Here is a 20,063-nt window from a genome sequence, read left to right as displayed (position 1 = left end):
GACACGCTTCCAGCGTCTGCTATGCGAATATTGCTCGTGTGTTTCAAAGTTTCAATGGCCGGATCATCTTTCGCTCACTTCTCTTCAAGTTACTGTAATAAGAATACGCGCCAATGTCATCTCTGGTAATTTTTAGTTCAGTTAAAAACCATATGCACATAATAATTGGTTTTCTATGTCAACATAAATCTGAAAGATTTTCGTCCAACCTATTAGAATATTCGATTTTACATTTGAAATGACGGTAGAAATTCTTAACTCAAACAAAAGTAAACAGAATCCCAGCTTTGTTTTTATTTTTCTTTCGCATTCAGAGTTTCCCACCAAATAAAGAGGAATGGCAAAGCAGGTGATAAATGAAAAGATTTATTGCATCATATATTTCAGTAGCCCTTTTTCAACTCGCCTTTGGAACCTTTATTACTTATGACCATCTGAAATGAAAGTTCTTTCCTCTTATGAAACTTCTGCCCATAAAAAGCGGCAGAAAAGACCGGGGAAATGTATAATAAAAGGTAGTAGAGGAATGAATTTAACCGGTATTGAAAATGAGCTTGATGCCTAGGGTATTTCGCTATAACAAATTATTCTAGCAGGAATCAAGCAGTTGGGGAAGAAAAGATCTACTCTGGGTAAGGATTCATTGGTTCCTTTGATGCACAATAATCCGAGCAATCTTGGATTCCGTTTTTTAGTCAAGAAACGCAAAATCCATTTTAGGATTTAATTGAGTAGTTCGATTTATCAAGGGCACCCAATGTTTGTTTCGGTAAAATTACCTGTTAGGAAGGCTTTTAATGTCTTTTGACTTTCTACGAGAATTGTCACAACAAATTTAATTCCTGCTTCTTTTGTATTGATAAAAAGATCATTTTGGGTCCCGAAAAAAGGCTAGCTATGATTTTCGAAAAGGCTTCGAGAGATGGACAAAAAAAAGCCCTAATAAGTTCCAGCAGATTTATTTTTTTATTTATTATAGCATTTTTAATCGAGCAGATTCAATTTCCCCTTGAAAAGATTTTATAGTGCGGGCTAAAATTATCCTGCGGAGCGTTAATAGCACTCTGAAGTATTTGAACTTTTATCTCAATGGACAACTGTATTTTCAATTCCCACAGAAGCCTCTGATTCTGAGAATGTGTTTTGACGCTTTTGCCAATTGTATATCGGGAATGGGCTAAAAAAACCCTGCCTATATATCTAATAACACAAATTCAGCAGCCTTTATATCTAGAACCTTGATCTCTTAATCAACACGTTTCCGATATGAATGCGACTAAACCATAAATCCAGCTTATTGACCGTTCTTCTCGTTTTTAAAGACTCACTGAATTATTTTTATAGTTTTATTCCTGCCTAATTAGAAATTACAAGCAAATATAGTACTGTATATGAAGAACATGTGAACCAAGCTAGGCAGGCCAGAGTAATTTTATTTTCGTATCTATAAATCTCTTTTAGCTTAAAGTAGGGATTCATGAGATGTAGGCTGTGTGGGTATATGTGGGGGATTAATGAGATGTAGGCTGTGTAGGTTTAAGTGTGGGATTAATGAGATCTAGGCTGTGAAGGTATATGTGAGGTATTAATGAGATGTAGGGTGTGTAGGTATATGTGGGGGATTAATGAGATGTAGGCTGTGTAGGTATATGTGGGAAATCAACATTTGAGATGTAGGCTGTTTAGGTATATGTCTGGGATTAACGAGATGTAGGTTGTGTAGGTATACGTGGGGGATTATAAATTAGAAATTACAGGCAAATATAGTACGCTCAATGAAAAACATGTAAACCAAGCTAGGAAGGCCAGAGTAATTTTCTTTTCCGCATAGGTAAATCTCTTTTAGCTTCAATGAGGGATTCATGAGATGTAGGCCGTGCAGGTATATGTGGGGGATTAACGAGATGTAGGGTGTGTAGGTATATGTGGGGGATTAATGAGATGTAGGTTGTGTAGGTATATATACGGGATTAATGAGATGTATGCTGTGTAGGTATATGTGGGGGATCAATGAGATGTAGGTTGTGTAGGTATATTTTGGTGATTAATGAGATGTGGGCTGTGTAGGTATATGTGGGGGAGTAATGAGATGTGGGCTGTGTAGGTATATGTGGGGAAGTAATGACATGTGGGCTGTGTGGGTATATGTGAGGGATTAATGAGATGTAGACATAATAGTTAATTATATATTTGATATTTTTTAAGGGGGGCGGTTGAGGTAAAATACTTGAATTTATATCGAGGAGGTATTGTTTTATTACAGATAAACAGAGACGGGGAGAGATATGTCCATTGCGGTGGAATTAACTAGCCGCCCAACCATCCGGGTGGTGTCCCACTTATAAAGCAAAAGAACAAAAGACTTGGCTGTGAGCCAATGAGAAAGCACTGACGTCATGATCAAACCGGACAAACGAGTTTCTAAACACCGGCGGGATTTCATTATTCAAAATGGCGGGCACACATTGTAAGGTTATAATATGTTAATTTGCCAAACATTCTTTATATGCACGCTTATGTTCTGTAACGGCTATGTAATTTATGCTATACAGTAATTTAATATACGCGGTCACCTTCTGTATCTTGAGTTACAATAGCTGCATTAAGCCCTGATTGATGAGGTTCGTTCAAGGTTCTCTCTGCCATCTAATATTTCATGTTCCAGCGAAAGAGTGGTTCAAATTCGTCGACAACGTATACCGTCTACGAACGTCTACTAGCAAAAAAATTTCCGGCGCCTCGCCGCCGAAAGCATCACAATCTACAATGTTATTCCATCAGATATCATTGCCTCCGCGACGTTTAGATTTGAGTTCAATTAAGTAGCGAGGTCCTCGAGAACTGGAAACTATGAAAAGAGATTAATAACTTGGTTTGGAGAGGGAAAGTCGGGAAAGCCCCGAGGTAGTATCAACTCACCATGTTCAGTTACGTGATTGATGACGATGGCCTAAAGTGTTCAAAACCTTCAGCTATCAGGAAGAAGAAGATGTAAACTTTATGGCGTGTAGTTATGTGTCAGAAGATGAAAAGGTATTGCATCGGTGAAGTAACGTAAACGAGGTGGTTGCAACAGGAGAAGACATGAAACCTCAGAACCGAAACGTTTGACGACATAGCTGAGTTTTAAAGAACTTTAACGAAGAGCTGCAATTATTGTCTACGTTTTATTTTACAGGATACTCTCATTTGCGATCGATCGTTCTTGGGATGAAACATGAGCAAAGCACAAAAGCAGTCCATCTCAGGATAAGGGACCTCACATGTCAAAGGAAGCTTAAGCAATGACGACGGTGACGCCAAGGAGTAAAGCTGAATTTTTATATATATTTTACTTATATGAGTAATAACGAAGAGGCAAGATTTGCTGTTACTCCGAGTTTCGTGCTTACGCACTCATCAGACAGTATTTAATGATAAGCATTCCTATCAACTAGATATATATACACGGTATTAAACAATAGGCTAATTGCTGGACTAGTTGCATTACAATAAGTGATAGTTATACTGGAAAACAATAGGTGTGAAGACAGAAATTACGGGGACGAGTATAAACTGCGTGGGTGCAGTACAATATAAAGAAAGTGTCAAGCGTTCTTCAAGTAGAATTTGTTCTCGTGCCGGCATTTAGAAATAAGTTCTGATCTTTTGTTTAGTAGATTGTCGTTGCTATGTTTGATAATCATTAGTTTTTCTGTGAGGCAGAGGTCGCATCGTTTGGAAATGTTGTTGTAGGGTCTTGCACGGCTAATAATTGACCATTTGATGTTGAAGTCTTGTTTTTTGTCGTGTAGTTGCCAGATGTATTTAGAAAGCTCGGTGCTGTTGATGTGTTTTCTGTGCTTAAATGTGGATTTGTGCTGCGAGAATCTCTGTTTGAATGTTCCTTCTGTCAGTCCAATGTAGTTCTTGGTTGTGTTGTTAGTTGTAACTTGTGCGTTGTAGATTACACTGGAAGTCAGGCATTTGTTGTCTAGCGGGCATTGGTCTTTTTTGCGGCAGTTGCATTGCTCTCCGGTGGTTGCGTTGGCGTTGTTGTCGGCGTTTGTTATTTTCATGTTGTGTTTGTTGATTACTGTTTTCATGTTGTCCATGCAACTGTAGCTGACTTTGACGTTGTTTTTGTTGAAGAGGCTGTGGTATTTATGTTGGTTCGGAAAGTGCTTAGATATGAGCTTCAGGAATGTTACATGTAGACTACATGTACACCTACATGTAGACTCATTAACCCTGCAAAAAGTGAGATTGGACGTATCAGTAAAGAAATCCTCGCGAACATTAACACGACTGTGAGACAGAAGACTGGCCTTAACCAATGGAAAAACTCATCATCCGTCATCAACTGGTTCTCCTCTATACAACACAAAGATCAACATACCTTCGCCGTATTTGACATTGAGAACTTCTACCCTTCCATTACTGAGAAACTTCTTACAGACGCAATCAACTTCGCCAAACAATTCACTTCCATTACGGACCGCGACATCGATATTATTATGCATTCAAGAAAATCCCTTCTCTTTGACAGTAACACCGCCTGGATCAAGAAAAACAACAGTTCTTTTGACGTTACTATGGGCAGCTTCGACGGAGCCGAAGTATGCGAGCTCGTAGGCTTATTCATTCTCGACGACCTGTGTAACACATACGGGATAGACAACATCGGGATTTACAGAGACGACGGACTTGCCATCTTCAAAAACATCTCTGGACCTCAAGCAGACCGTACAAGGAAGGACATAACAAGACGCTTCAAGACATATGGACTCAACATTACCATACAGACTAACATGAAAATTGTTAACTACCTGGACGTCACCTTCGATCTTACAAAAGGGACCTACTGCCCCTACAGAAAGCCTAACGACGAACCGCAGTACATCAACACAAAGTCTAACCACCCACCTAACATAATAAAGCAACTTCCAGCATCCATCAATCGCCGTATTTCCGCCAACTCATGCAACGAACACGAATTCAACAAGGCCAAACCAATCTACGAAACTGCTTTGAAAGCCAGCGGATACTCTGAAACACTAATTTACAACGAAGACAATCAACCAACACGCCCCCGACGCAACAGACAAAGAAACATTATATGGTACAACCCTCCATTTAGTAAAAACGTAAAGACAAACATCGGTAGAACATTCCTGAAGCTCATATCTAAGCACTTTCCGAACCAACATAAATACCACAGCCTCTTCAACAAAAACAACGTCAAAGTCAGCTACAGTTGCATGGACAACATGAAAACAGTAATCAACAAACACAACATGAAAATAACAAACGCCGACAACAACGCCAACGCAACCACCGGAGAGCAATGCAACTGCCGCAAAAAAGACCAATGCCCGCTAGACAACAAATGCCTGACTTCCAGTGTAATCTACAACGCACAAGTTACAACTAACAACACAACCAAGAACTACATTGGACTGACAGAAGGAACATTCAAACAGAGATTCTCGCAGCACAAATCCACATTTAAGCACAGAAAACACATCAACAGCACCGAGCTTTCTAAATACATCTGGCAACTACACGACAAAAAACAAGACTTCAACATCAAATGGTCAATTATTAGCCGTGCAAGACCCTACAACAACATTTCCAAACGATGCGACCTCTGCCTCACAGAAAAACTAATGATTATCAAACATAGCAACGACAATCTACTAAACAAAAGATCAGAACTTATTTCTAAATGCCGGCACGAGAACAAATTCTACTTGAAGAACGCTTGACACTTTCTTTATATTGTACTGCACCCACGCAGTTTATACTCGTCCCCGTAATTTCTGTCTTCACACCTATTGTTTTCCAGTATAACTATCACTTATTGTAATGCAACTAGTCCAGCAATTAGCCTATTGTTTAATACCGTGTATATATATCTAGTTGATAGGAATGCTTATCATTAAATACTGTCTGATGAGTGCGTAAGCACGAAACTCGGAGTAACAGCAAATCTTGCCTCTTCGTTATTACTCATATACTCAGCTCTACACTATATGTGTATTGAGCACTATTTTAATGGGATCTGCTACTTCCTCATATGGTTATATTTTACTTACGATTTTTCTGGATATGTGCAGGATACTTTTGGCTCTAAAACTTTGCTCAGGCTAAATATGTAATGACAGCGTTAAATTCCAAATGGAAAGCAGTTCGATTCGTCTTTCGCACTCTCCGAACTACGCAGAACTTGGTCATTTCACCTTTCAGTGATTTCAAGTTGCTATTTTGCAAAGGACAGCTCTGAAAGATACTTAAAAGTTTATCACGCAGTTGCTAGTTATTCCTTTTGTTTGGTAGCGTTCATTGCCGTTGTAGTTTGCTTCACGCCCCGTCCACACTACCCAGGAGGAATTTTTATGACAATGTTGATACCCAGGACTTTTTAAAAAAAACTCAGCTTTATTTTTACGGTTAGGCTTGCCGTCCAGATTAATCCGTCACGAAAACGGAGCTTTTTGGAAACGCTCTTCAAACCGGAGGAATGTGAAAACGCTGGATTTTGAAAACGGACCTTTTCGAAAACGATGGCGTCACGTTTGGGTTTTCCTCAAACAAAAATCCAAATTGACCGGTGATAATTGTGTTTTTAAATTCCTCCAGCGCACTGCGGACTGGGCCTAAGCTTGCTAATGAAGTTAATATTAAGTCAGAATGCGTTCTTCAATGAGTCCAAAGAGACTGAGAAATCAGATGAGGTCCTGCACAAAGGAGAAATGCACCATAAATAGACACCATAAATATTTAGGAGAGATCAGGTGCTTCTTCCACGGTCCTGCACTTAATGGGCTCCTGATTCAGACTAGTGCAGCCTTGTGCAGGACCGTGGAAGTCAGAATGCGTTCTTCAATGAGTCCAAAGAGACTGAGAAATCAGTGAGGTCCTGCAAACAAGACACTACTCAGACCAACCCCCGCACCGACTGTTTCAGGGACCATTTGGAGCAATCAGTCACAGTTTTCAAAGTAGAGCATTCTAGATAAACGTTGCAGAATTGCTCTTGGTTATTTCGTTATTTATTCATTTCCCATTTCATATAAGGCGCTCTCTCTGGCTTGTCACATTTGTATTGTCTCTCTCTCTCTTCTTGGTAACTCTTGGGAGCAGTAAAGAGGGTGATAAAGGGTGGGTGGCGGGGGTCAAGATCACGTTTCACGGAAAATAAATTGCTCCTTGCACGATTTACGAGAAATAAGATCGGCATTTCACGTTTCACGAAAAATATTGCTTTTTTTGACACGAACTTACGTAACTTATGATATTAAAAAAGTTACGCCCGAAGCACAGCCTTGTTAGATGTCCTTATCATCCGTCCGCTTCTTGTTCTGCGCTCAGAATTGCTGGTTTTCAGTGTCACGCAATTCAAAATAGATCAAAATAAAAATCAAAACCGGTCAATAGATAGAGTCCAGAATCTGGGAAATGAAAGAAGGTAAATATGCAAAGACTCTCGCCAAAATTCTGGTCACAGCAATTTTTTACCCAAATTTAAGGAGATTTGTACTCAGGCAGTCCAAGCTCTCTCTATGAACCACACGAGCAACACAATATGGCATCGAATTATAGGGGTTTATATGGGATTTTCTACAAGATATCCATTGAGGTAGTTAAAAGTGGAAATTCTCAATAAAAATAGCTTACCTTATTCCATACGTGTGTTGTTTGCTTCCGGTGTGGTTATTTTATCGATTGAACTTGATTTAAGCGACTGTTTTGAATTCCGGTTATTGAGAATTTTCACTTTTAACTACCTCCATGGATATCTTGTAGAAAATCCCATATAAACCCTTATAATTCGATGCCATATTGTGTTGCTCGTGTAGTTCATAGAGAGAACTTGGGATGCCTGTGATTTGTACGGAGACGCCATGCTGGTGCCCATCCGTATGGGCACCAACATGGCGGCCGGAAACCGACAAAAACATCTGTCACTGAGTTTTGCTACAAAAGCGTGAATTTATCCCCCGAGGAACTCTAAAACATTAAAATAATACTTTCTCTGAGACATGAACTGTTCAGATAGCCAAGTTCCCTTTAGCCAAGTCAAGATAGCCAAGTCACTTTTTTAACCATCATGACAGCTCTCCACGCCGTCATGTAAATGCCGCATCACGCAAAAGCTCAGGAACTCAAGCGTAGTGTATCACAAAACCAAGAACCCATTCGGAGCAAAAATTTGTATGAATATTAGTTTTCAGCTGCTCTTATACATCATTTAAGTAAAATCTCAGGAAGATCAATAGTTTTGTAGTTCGAATTTTAGTGACGTCATTTGAAAACCAGCTATGAAGAAATCATGAAGAGTCCTGTCACGGTCACGCAATATTGTTAATTACTGTCGAAAATAATAGGACACAACGGTACACAACCAGAATTACGGTTCGCTACTGATAAAATATTTCTTTCTCATTCCAGAGGGGGACATCGGGGGTTCTAAACACCGCAACACCGCAAAAAGAATTAACGAACACCGCCTCACCGCAAGAAAAGTTAACGAAACACCGTCACCCCAACACGTTCTTTTCGCGCCATGATTCGTTCACCTACACTTAAAATAATACTTTTTATACCTCAACAATTTTCCACAAAATAAACACATTGTTTCTGTCCTCGCTCCTCCACGTGTCTACCGAACACTGAGCTCCGGGTGGCAGAGGTCGAGTTCCCTGTCAAGTTACGTATAAATGAAAACAGCTTCGGATTGGCAGCCGAAGCATATTGAAGATTGACTAGAAAGCGATGATCTGTATTTTTTTTATATAAATTATTAACCTCAATGGAACGTGTTTGTCATAAATTAGCTTCGATTAACAAAGTTTACATGCTATGTTTAGGTCAAATTTAGCATCAAAAACCCCAGCACCGCAAACAATTTCATTTCACCGAACACCGCAGCGTGAAAAACACAAACATCGCACACCGTAGGGTTTGAGATCACCGCAACACCGCAAGTTGAGATTTTATTCACCGCATCACCGCATTAAAAAAACATCAACACTGCAACACCGCAAATTTCCATGTACCCCTCATTCCACGGAGAATTATTTTGGAAAATCATGGTTCACGGCTCCTAATGAAATTACGATTCACGAGAAAAAAACAAGCCATTTCACATTTACGGGAAAACAAATTAGGCCATTCACGAATCACGAAAATATCCTTTAACACCCTCAGTAAATGGTTACTGAATACCGACAAATGGCTACAGCAACACCACACCTTGGGTTGACCAGCCCTTCGCGAAGTCTGGACGCTCGGAGACCAACCGCTGACCGAAAGTCTCTGGGCGGGCAGGAGGTGGATAGCAGATCGGTAGTGGAAGGATCGGACAGTCCGGAATTATTTGGTATTGAACAAAGCAACGATATTTGCAGTTAACAAGGCAATAAGTTCGAATTCCTAGCACTTGACGTCGCTACATGACGACCGTGTTGTTTGTCACTCAAGGGACTGGTAACTGGACCAAAATAAAAATGGCGGTCAAAGACGAATCGCTGAGTTACAGTCTGGATCATTTTACTGAAGTGCAAGAAGTAACAACATTGATCGAATCTATAGGATCTATATGCCATGATGATATCTTACTAGAGGCTGCAGAAGAACGATTTATTGGTAAGTTCGCTTTGTTTTTTCTCCTGTTTACCTGTCAAGATATACTATGCTGCCCTTTAGTCAGTCTTGTCCATGCATTGATGCTATATTTTAAGTTTTAAATCTGGTTTATATACCCCCGTAATTATAGCTTAGCACCTTGCAGTCGATAGTTTAGCTGATGGGAGAACAGCTGCCTAACTTTCATTTTTTGTTCGATTCTATAGCAAATTTTGTGCATTGACAAAGCACTAAATTTATTGCTATCAGCTGTGCCTTCGAATCGAAACAATATAAGCGAACTGGCTTCAAAATCCATCGTTAAAGAACAATGTTAAGGTCAACAATATATAACAGATGCATTCATTCATTATTTAATAATTATATGTTCTGATCTATTTTGATTGTAAGTGTAACATTTATTGATTGATTGGTTGAGCTATTAAGACGCCATGGTTTCAAAATGAGTGCAGTAAAAAAAAAAAAAAAAGAAAAAGAAAAAAAGGATTGGATTTATAACTTGAAAAAGGATATGAAGCTGTGGGTAAATTAAAACCATTTTTGGCCTATATAAACAGACATTTCCTTTCCTAAATTCATTTTCTAGGTGGGGAGATTGAGCAAGCATGTGAGTGAACGAGCCTGCCTGGGGTTAGCAAAAACTGGGGAGAAGTGGGAAGGGGGTGAGCTACCTGCTCCATATTTTTCACACTGGCTTGCAGTTCTATTCCATTTGCGTGCATGTTTGTATGAGACATTTACATGCAGTGCCAAGACTTGATCATTTTGATACACAGAGAGAATGCCCGAGTTTAGACAGTGCAATTTTAAAACTTCTTTTTAAAATAAACAAATTAGGTAGCAGATAATCTTTCTTTGCAGTTATACTGAACAGTTACCAAGAGCAGCCACATCTGCTGGATCCACATCTAGGTACATGTGAAGCTGTTTTTACAAGTTGTTGTTGTTGTTGTTGGCATTTAAGATTGTTGCTGATTTGGCTCCAGCTGTCATTTTTTTGTGACTGCCTTGTGGTAACTACGAAACACATTTTATGTCTTATTTTATTTTCAGAATGTCTCGTACAGAAACTGCAGCTTATAGTGCGTGATCTGTCAAACCCAGTCAAAGTGATAAAGCAGGCCTTTAAATATCTCTATCTCATAACCAAGGTTTATATGCAAAAATTGATTTTGATTACTACACAGTGAAATTACTCAATGAATTAGTAGACCATACATGTAAGCACAACAGTTTGTTGTTGATTTTTATTTGTTTGTTTCATGAAATAAATACTGTTATTTGTGTAGCACTTATATACACTGATAGGGTTGATAAATGACTTACCAGGTGATTGATTGATAACAACTTTAGTTAATAGATTTAGTAAGATTTGAAATGAGAGAGGGAGTAGTAAATTATAAATGTATATACATTTTTGTGTTACTCACGGGTACATTATAAATTTAATTTTAACTTTCCAGGTTAGAGGACCCAAGCATGTGGTCCGACTGTTTTCTCATGAAGTCACTGATGTAGAACCAGTTCTTGGGATGCTTTCTCAGCAAAATCCTCAAGATCACGAGGTGCATATATGCAAACTCTTGTTGTCTAGATTTGATTTTAATGTGGCAGTCATTTATACACTGTTCTAAATTAATAACTAAGTATGTACTTTGTATGTACATATACCTCTCAGTGCAGTGTGCACACAGCAAAGATTGGTCATTAACAAAAATAAACTAGTAATTGATTCTACACAAATTTATATAATTAAAAATAGATTCATGTCAAATGATTTAAAGGTGAGTCAAACAATCGGCAGAAATGACTGTGTTGCTGCTAGATAATTTTTATTTTATTAACACTTACTGTAGTTACATGTAGTTGATTGGTTTTGTAATTTAACAATCTTATCTGTTTAACCATTCAGTTAAAAAAAAATTTAAGACTGTTCAGTAATTATAACTTTTTGTCCATCAGACCTGGGAAGCACGCTATGTTCTTCTGTTATGGCTGTCAATTGTCTGTATGATACCATTTGACATGGCTCGCTTTGATGGGCTCAAAGAAGCTTTCACTGGAGCAGTGGAAAGACGCAGGCCAGTGGTGGACAGAATCCTTGAAACAGCAAAGGTAAACTGAAACAGTCAAAGAATTTTGCCCAGAAGGTTTAAAGAAGTTTATTGATTGTGCATTCAGTATGTCCATGTACATTGTTCTACATTTTACAGAAATCACATGTGACATTACAGTACTTCGCATCATAAACATGGCATGCATAGTTATTCCTTGAAGACTGCGAAAGAAAATTCTTGCAAGATACATTTAATTATTTAGTACCTGATTCATCAACTGAAATGTAAAAGTAATATGTCTTGAACTGAGAAAGGCACAGCTAATATACTCACCTCTTACTAACCAAACACAAGGGCTATACTGGGTAATATTGGCCTGAGGTCGTGACGTATGGACTGAGTGTAACGAGGTCTGTACAAAAAGCCACTGAAGACCAATATTTCCCAGTACAGTCTGAGACTGCCTTCTTCAGTGATGAGCTCTAGTTATGACACTGTTATGAAATGGGTGTCTTCTCTTTGTGATAAGTTATTTATTATTAACAACTTTGTGCACCAGGTGTATCTATCAGTTCCTGACAAATCACGGGATGCTGCAGCTTTAGTTATTTCAAAGTAAGTCTATTAAATAATTAGATTATTTTTTGTGTAAAGAAAAATGTACGTGCTATGTAACCATGACACTCTATTGGATTGACAGGATGGTGTTTGAGTGAGGGTTTGTGTACCTGTAAATCTCACATGGCACACACACAAATTCTCTTTTAATTATTATATTAGCTAACTTGTTTGTACATGTAGCTTGTCAATTTTTTTTTTTTTTTGGTTAATTTTTACTAGTCATTTGGCAATTGAACGTATTATTAATATTAACAATTATAATTATAGGTAAGAAAATCATTTGTTCAGCTACTTCACTTTTTATGCTGACCATAAAATTTTAGTTTGTTCCAAATTCTTTCATTTATTATTACGAAGGTTTTATTGTTAGTTGGAAGTCTTGTCGAATTCATGATAAATTTCCAGTATCAGTGATTAGTGTTTCTGTTTAGTTTATTGAATTGATGTACTTGTAATCATTTCAGATTGTGCATGCATTTTGGCCACAAGCTAAATATTCACCAACATTATATGCAATCCCGTGTAAATAATTTATTTGAAAGGTTTGTAACAAGGCCAGATGTAAAGAAAGAGAAGCTAGCGGAATTCCAAGATTGGTGCTTGATAAGGATGGAAAAGGCAAATGGTTTGTGCACAAATGATGATTAAAAATAAAGTTACACAAAGGAAGGCACTGATCAGCGGGACAGAGTGCAAAGTGCAATACTCAAGTGCAGAGCTTGACCATGAGTACAAACCTCTAGAATGAGTGCAAAGCACAACACTTATTTGTTTCACTTTGGGCTTGCAGAAGTCACCGTTTGTGCTTGTGTATCATACGTGGTTCTTCATTCTTCTTATATGCCACCTATCTGCCTGTTCCACAGGATACATTTCTTAGACTTACACGTAGTTAACAATTTGTTCATTTATTTAATTTGACATAATTGCTCATTAACTCTATATTGGAACAAAGCCAAGGAGCCTCGGTCAGTTTCTGTCTTTCTTCAGACATGTGGCTAACCTCAAGCTAAGAACCTTAAGTTTTTGCCTATCCCTTAAACCTATAATGAAAAATAGAGGTTAAAAAAAATATCTATAAAAAGATAAGATAACAAAATTTTTTTTGATTTGTATTTATAACTGACAGGGGAAACCATGGATGGTATGCTGCTACTGACAGGGATCTTAACAACACTGGTAATTCAGTAGTAATACACGTGTACATCTAATGAACAAAATGAAAATAACACTGACAGTAAATTATGTAACATTCACGACCCACTAGGTCTGGCACCTGAAGGTTCCATACATTTTTCATTTTTCCAATTATATTAATTAATTAATATATAATTTTTAATAAGGACACACAGAGCCGCTGAGCTCTACATTCATCGCAGATTTTTCAAACTTTTGCATGAGCTACATTTGTCATAGTTTCTGTTTCTTTTGTTAAATTTCCTATTATCCTTAAGGCTTTACTTTTCAAGCATGGGAAAAGAGAAGACTTGATACCATATGGTAAGTGATCCATTTCCAAGTCTCTACAGTTGAAATTATTTTGTAAGGAGTTCAATCTATTTTTGATTATGATATAGATAGGACCCTCCATGCGCTCTGATTAGTCAAAAAACCCATGTTTTATCAGAGTATAAAACATAGAGAGTATAAAACATAGAAAAAGCGTGTTTTATTGTTTTTCGTGTGTAAAATCTATATCATGAAGCAAATGAAGAAGCCTAAGCCGTGTGTTACACTGTGATAAAACACTCCGGACATTTGAGAACACTCGAGAAATATAGAAAGTACTCGTCTGCGGCTCGTGTTTTCTACATTTCCCTCGTGTTCTCAAATGCCGTCGTAAAATGTTTTACAAATGTAAAATGTCATTTTACAGCTGTAAAACAACTGCTCAAATGAAATATCCTGCACGTAGCATTATTAAATTTTTTTTTTTTTTTTTTGTACGTTAGACGAGATTATATGGTATGAGCACCGTTTTCTAAAATTCATATCTACAATGGAGGACAAAAATCCTTGGAGCAGTTATGGAAAACCTTGCTTCCACATTATCAAATAATCAGATGTAGCATAATATGCACTTCTTTAACCATGTGGATACCAAGAATGCCCTCGCCCCCCCCCCCCCCCCCTCCAAACAATGTTGGAATGACGAAACACTTTCAGGGCAGGCTTAAGTGTACAGGGCTGCACAAACTACAACATTGCTTGGGGGCAAGGAGAAAAGGAGGAGAAATTAAGGCATAGTGTGTTAATTGTCCTAAGAGTTTTGTCCCCCATTGTAGATACCCCAAGTTACTTAAATTTGCAGAAATTGATTTTTAATGTAAAATGATATTATATACAACTGTATGAATAAATAATAAACATTCTTTATGCTTTTATATTATTTAGCCCCCATTGTCTTGAAGCAAACTGGTGCCTGTGAGATATCAAGCATTAACAACACATTGCTAAGGAAATTGAATATCAAACTTATACAGGTACATTTATATACATTGGACACTACTTCTTTTTAAAGACCATAATTTTCTATAAACATGTTAACAGCGCTCGAAAAAGTGCCGTCCGGTTGTTCGGGACAAGTTGATCTTCCTTCTGGGTAAGTAGCCTTTCATTCTCACTTGCCCAATGGGCAAGAGATCAGGCTAGTCATGTATCGACTAAGTCATTAAAAGAGCAAACAAAGACTTGTTCAGGACAAGACAAGAGCTACTTGTCTCAAGGGCAAGCTGGAATTCAAGCCCTGATAAGCCCAGGTGCTTGTTATTGGAAATGCCTTTGTTAGGTGGTCTACATGTACATTGCATGTAAATTACTGAACAGATGTATAACAAAATAGCCAAGTTTCTCACAGGTTTCTTTCTCATAGAAAGAGCTACATGGACTGGTATATAATTTATCAGAACTTATGAAATGAACATACATACCAGTTATGGCGTTACGTTTCATCTTGAATTTTGCTATTGTCCATGTGCAAATTATAAAATGCCATCACAATCTCACTTTTTTCCATTTTTTCCATTTTTTCCAATTTTTCAATTTTTTCCATTTTTTTTCCATTTTTTCCATATAGGTATAGCAATGTCTTAAAAAGAGTAAAACTTCTGTTTGAACTATTTCTTGTGTGCAAGTTTGTTAAGGGAATTCATTTTTACATTTTCTCTTCCTAGCGTCTTGGTTTGACCTTTCTGCGACCAAGAATAGCATCCTGGAGGTCAGTTCTGCCAGTGCTGTATTAGTATGACATAATCACTGACTTTGGGCAAACTCACAATATGCTGATTAATTGACTCCACCCCAAGAAGTCTGTAATAAATGAAAAAAAAGCGTTACTAATTAATTATTGATGATCATTTACAAATTAAATCACTGCCACTGGGTTTTGCTGAGTTTTGTTTTTATCAACTGTGGTATTCTTGTCAAGGCTTTGCATATCACCAACATTTACAAGGAAGTTTTGAATTTGTAGGTAATGAAAACTTTGAGTTTGCTGCTAGCTTCAATGCATTTCAGATTTCTGTAACCCAAAAATAACAGTCTAGTTTTTCCAAAAAAAAATGCCTTATAACAAGGCCTTTTTCTTTTGAAAACGAGACCGTTATTTTTGGGTTACTTTCCGTCAATGAAAATGTGTGTTTTGGGTTTTTACCATTCAATTTGCCCTCCTCTGTGATAAAAGAGTTTTTGTTTGGCATGCCATTTGAAATGACAGCTCACAAAGTAATGTTTGTAACAATTAAGCCAGGCTTTGAAACAGTTAAAATACTTTTCTGTGTATAGGTATCAACGAGGAAGCCGTTCTCTGGTATACAACTTGGCAAATCCATTCTCACAAGAACAGGTACTGCATTTGGCAAGATTCATTGTGATGTTGCTTTAGTTTATGATAAAATTTGAGGAAAAACTCTTGTTGCATTTTTTTTTAAATTGCTTCTCAGAATGAAAGGCATCACCAAGCGACAGGATTTAGTGCAAATGAAGTAAGTAATGAAGAATGTAGCATTTCTACGTACCAGTACTTTATTACATGAAATTTTCACGACACGTCTATTTTGCGATTTTGAGTTGCGCATAGTTTGCGACACTTAAATTCCAATTTTGCGGAAATTGTGCTTTTTGAATCACTTTAACTTCGCGTTTTTTAGTAACACACAATTTATTTTCTGGGCAATATTACTTTAACATGTCCTTGAATATAGTCAACCGACTATCAAAGGTACAATAATGTCCAAATTTACAAAAACGCAACGGCAGGACTATATATGTCAATAGTTCAGTCCGACATTATTTGCTAATTGCAAAGATTTATATTTTGTCATTTACCTGACAAGAGGGTTCTTGAAACGTTTTCTGTTGCAGGAAGAAGAATATGATGTTCCCGAGGAATTAGAGGATATTATTGGTTGGTTTACATCTCACTGTTTGAAAAACAGTGATTAAGTTAGCCTAGTGTTTCATCCACCATCATATGGTATTTGACACATTAATTTTGTTTGCTTGTTTGTTTACTTGTTCGCACTGCTTAACTTTCGTGTTCAATTGAGGCGCATGCGGGGGACATGAGTTAAATGTTGTTTGCATTTGAAAAGACTCCCCGCTTTTGCCTCAGTTGCAAGCTAGTTCCAGTCCATTACCGAGAATACGAATATGGCCTGTTGAAATTCGTGAAAACATTTGTCCTGAATATCAGTGGATTCTTGGTGACAAAAGTTGTAAGCTAGTTTATTATTTAGTTGTGCAATGTCTATTTAATTTTCTACCCTTGATAAATAATGTTTTGCTTCACAGAGAAGCTTCTGACGGGCCTTAAAGACAAGGACACTGTCGTAAGATGGTCGGCTGCTAAAGGGTAAACTCTATTTTGGTATTAAACGAGAAGGAACAAAAGTATTCACTTCAATTTTAGTTGAGAAGTGCAGCTTAAATTTTCAAAGCTTGTCTCGCACATATAATTACAGAGGCAGCTTTTTTTTTAAATAATGAAGACAATACATGTACTGTTAAGAAACACTGGTCTATAAAAGACGTTGAAGTTTAAAAAGAAATGGCGGCCAAAGTTGCTAGAAATCCGAAGCCGCGCTTACCCAACAGAGAAACTGTCCGTTATAGTACAGTTTTGACTTACACATTTTTATTCGCAATGCTTTATTGATGTTGTGCTTGTCTTGATTTTGGACGGACCACTGGGCTGACGTTGTTTTCCTGTTGAACACAGGGTTGGAAGAATAACTGGTAGACTTCCTCAAGAGCTTGCTGACCAGATCGTTGAAAATGTCCTAGAACTATTCAGGTTAGATACATACATACATGTATATATCTATGGTTGGAAATCAAGACCACACCACAAATTTGCTCAAAATGAGTGTCACAACATTTATTGGACGTTGTGATCTTATTTCCGTTTGACGAGACCATTTTTGTATTCTACAAAACGTAATTGGAATAAAGTTTTTGGATACCAAGAAATTTGTGCGTTTTCTCATCGGAAATTGTACGATTAAGCCGCGTCTCCGTGCGGAAATGGGACGGACAAGATTTTGGACCGTAGTAATACTCGTCTGACTTTGTTTCAACGATTTGTCTTTCCATGACAAATGAACAGAAACTCTTCTGGAACAAGTTGTCCGTCAAGGAAACATAAGTGATCCCAGTGTGAAGACAAGTCAATTTCGATTTTAGCTGCATAAGTCAATGAATTATGCGGCTAAAATCGACATTGTCACTAACTGACTCTTCTGATTTTTGTCCATCACCGAAAATGTGGGAAGTAGTAGTATCTGCCCCGCCTTCAGGCTAGGTTGAGTAAACCATTTGCAGTGGTTACTGATTTGTCTCTTTGAAAACGGCCTATTTGCTCTACTCGCCAACGGACCAACTTATCTAGACATAAAATCATGTGTAGTAATTACTATAATTTATTATTTAGTTTCAGAGAATCAGATTGCGGTTGGCACGGAGGTTAGTTTTAATTTTGAGTTTTACTAAAGTTTAAGTTTTTACCAGTCGACATTGTGGCCCTTTCAATGTTACAAAATCATAGAGATGCTCATTTTTTAAAAGCGGTAAGGGAATCAAAAAAGCCATTTTGTCGACAAAACGAAAACAGCAGACAGCCAAGAATACACGAAAGTAGATATCGTCTGCGTGTTGAACGAGAAATAACTCGTACATCTCACAAAAACTTGAGCCTTTTTTAAATTGTAACGAGCACGAAGAAGATTCATTTAACCATAGTTAGTCTCCTCTACTAACCATGATTTGACAGTGGAACAAACGTGAATATTTGATCTGATATCAATTGTTGTTTGGTCCGCCCTTTTAGCTCTTTTTTCTCTGTTTCAGGATGTTTAGCCCTTGCTGAGCTTGGTCGGAGAGGACTTCTGTTACCTGACAGACTACCTGAAGGTTTGCCATAAGCCTCAATTTATCAACATGTAATTTATCTTAACATGTACATCGAGATTTCGTTTCAAAGCAGACAGGTTATGAGAACAAAAAAAATCATCAATAAGGGGATATTGTTTCGATGTACTATCAAATTCTCACAGCTGACTTCTAAAGAAATGTATGGTGATCAGTAAAGGATAGTGATATTTTGAACTTGAGATTCTGATTGTTATCATCTTGAATGCACACAAGGAAATGCGGCATTTGCACTAATTAGGGCGAAATCGTTATGTAAGGATTGAGGTTTTTTTCATTTGACAAGTACAGTGCTTAATTTTGGACAGCGAATTAAAGGAGCTACGTCACGCTTTGCGCATCTTGAAAAGTTTAGCCTACAGTTTTCAACTTCGTCAATTGTAATCTGCGTCAATCTTCTCCGTCCTTAACCATCGTTGTTCCTTTGTGGTTTACAACTATTTCTTTGGGGTTTATGAATGTTTGTTAAATAGAATGTTATATTGTTTCGTTATTGTTTTCTGTTTCGTTTTTGTTTCCTTATTTGTTTCTCAGGTAGAGGTTTTGTAACTAGTATTTGATGCTCACGTTCATGTTGCACATGTCTCTGACATTTTATGAAAAGATAAGCGTTTCTTTTTCCAATATACAATACTACGAACACTTACACCGCTGCATACAACTGCTCAGGTTTTATCAAACACGTGCAAAATACGTAATTCATCAGTGAGTTTTGTTTTTATTTTTCAGTTGTTCCCGCTGTGCTGAAAGCCTTATCTTATGACGAAATTAGAGGATATTGCAGTGTTGGTGAGTAGCTTTTTCGCTTTTTCAATTCACCAACATGCTCGATTCGACTAACTGTAAAATCGCTTTTAACTTGTCATTCCGTTTGTTCTCTAGGGAGCCATGTCAGAGATGGCGCTTGCTATGTTTGTTGGTCGTTTGCTCGAGCGTATGATCCAAAGGAAATCCAACCACACGTTCAAGGAATAGCCAGGTATAACCATGCTTTTAAAATTCTCTCTTCTCTTTAGCTCTACAATTGCGCAGCCGTTACGGCATCCGCCAATACAGTGTACAGGTTAAAGGGCCCTAGTCAGTCACATCTTTGTTTTTGTTTACATACGAGAGTTTTGGCTATTATACTTTATTCAGACCACTTCAAAACGGAGGAAATCACTGTGAAACTACTAAAAATAATTAAACTTACTTTTAGGGACTCAACTTACAGTAAAGCAATAAGATTGCGCTTCACCATCATCCATGCAATATCATTCATTTCGATGACATCAAAAATGGCAGAGGCTGACTAGGGTTTAAGCCCCACGTTATACAGCAAACGGCAAA

The 20,063-nt window shown here is 37.6% G+C and overlaps 1 protein-coding gene across 2 annotated transcripts in view; it reads left to right on the top strand.

Annotated features, from left to right (window-relative positions):
* The first annotated feature begins 7,530 nt into the window (after nt 1-7,530).
* LOC145489054 (tubulin-specific chaperone D-like) overlaps nt 7,531-20,063 on the top strand; it is a 33,650-nt gene continuing 21,117 nt past the window's right edge. The window contains exons 1-20 of one of the 2 annotated variants that reach the window (XM_081467953.1): nt 7,531-9,630; nt 10,492-10,542; nt 10,684-10,781; nt 11,094-11,195; nt 11,593-11,745; nt 12,247-12,302; nt 12,851-12,933; nt 13,438-13,487; nt 13,763-13,808; nt 14,703-14,791; nt 15,482-15,525; nt 16,092-16,152; nt 16,250-16,291; nt 16,671-16,713; nt 17,100-17,160; nt 17,527-17,601; nt 18,238-18,269; nt 18,654-18,716; nt 19,464-19,523; nt 19,617-19,713. In XM_081467953.1, the coding sequence (XP_081324079.1) occupies nt 9,438-9,630; nt 10,492-10,542; nt 10,684-10,781; nt 11,094-11,195; nt 11,593-11,745; nt 12,247-12,302; nt 12,851-12,933; nt 13,438-13,487; nt 13,763-13,808; nt 14,703-14,791; nt 15,482-15,525; nt 16,092-16,152; nt 16,250-16,291; nt 16,671-16,713; nt 17,100-17,160; nt 17,527-17,601; nt 18,238-18,269; nt 18,654-18,716; nt 19,464-19,523; nt 19,617-19,713 (1,499 nt within the window). In that variant the 5' untranslated portion in view covers nt 7,531-9,437. Of the gene's footprint in view, nt 9,631-10,491; nt 10,782-11,093; nt 11,196-11,592; nt 11,746-12,246; nt 12,303-12,850; nt 12,934-13,437; nt 13,488-13,762; nt 13,809-14,702; nt 14,792-15,481; nt 15,526-16,091; nt 16,153-16,249; nt 16,292-16,670; nt 16,714-17,099; nt 17,161-17,526; nt 17,602-18,237; nt 18,270-18,653; nt 18,717-19,463; nt 19,524-19,616; nt 19,714-20,063 lie in introns of both variants that reach the window. The other variant, XM_081467952.1, reaches the window with a different exon arrangement.

Source organism: Orbicella franksi, chromosome 6 (genome assembly GCF_964199315.1).
Source record: "Orbicella franksi chromosome 6, jaOrbFran1.1, whole genome shotgun sequence".
In the NCBI taxonomy this organism is placed as follows: domain Eukaryota; kingdom Metazoa; phylum Cnidaria; class Anthozoa; order Scleractinia; family Merulinidae; genus Orbicella; species Orbicella franksi.
The sequence above is the reverse complement of the archived record's forward strand: the minus strand, read 5'-3'. Positions and strand labels throughout refer to the sequence as shown.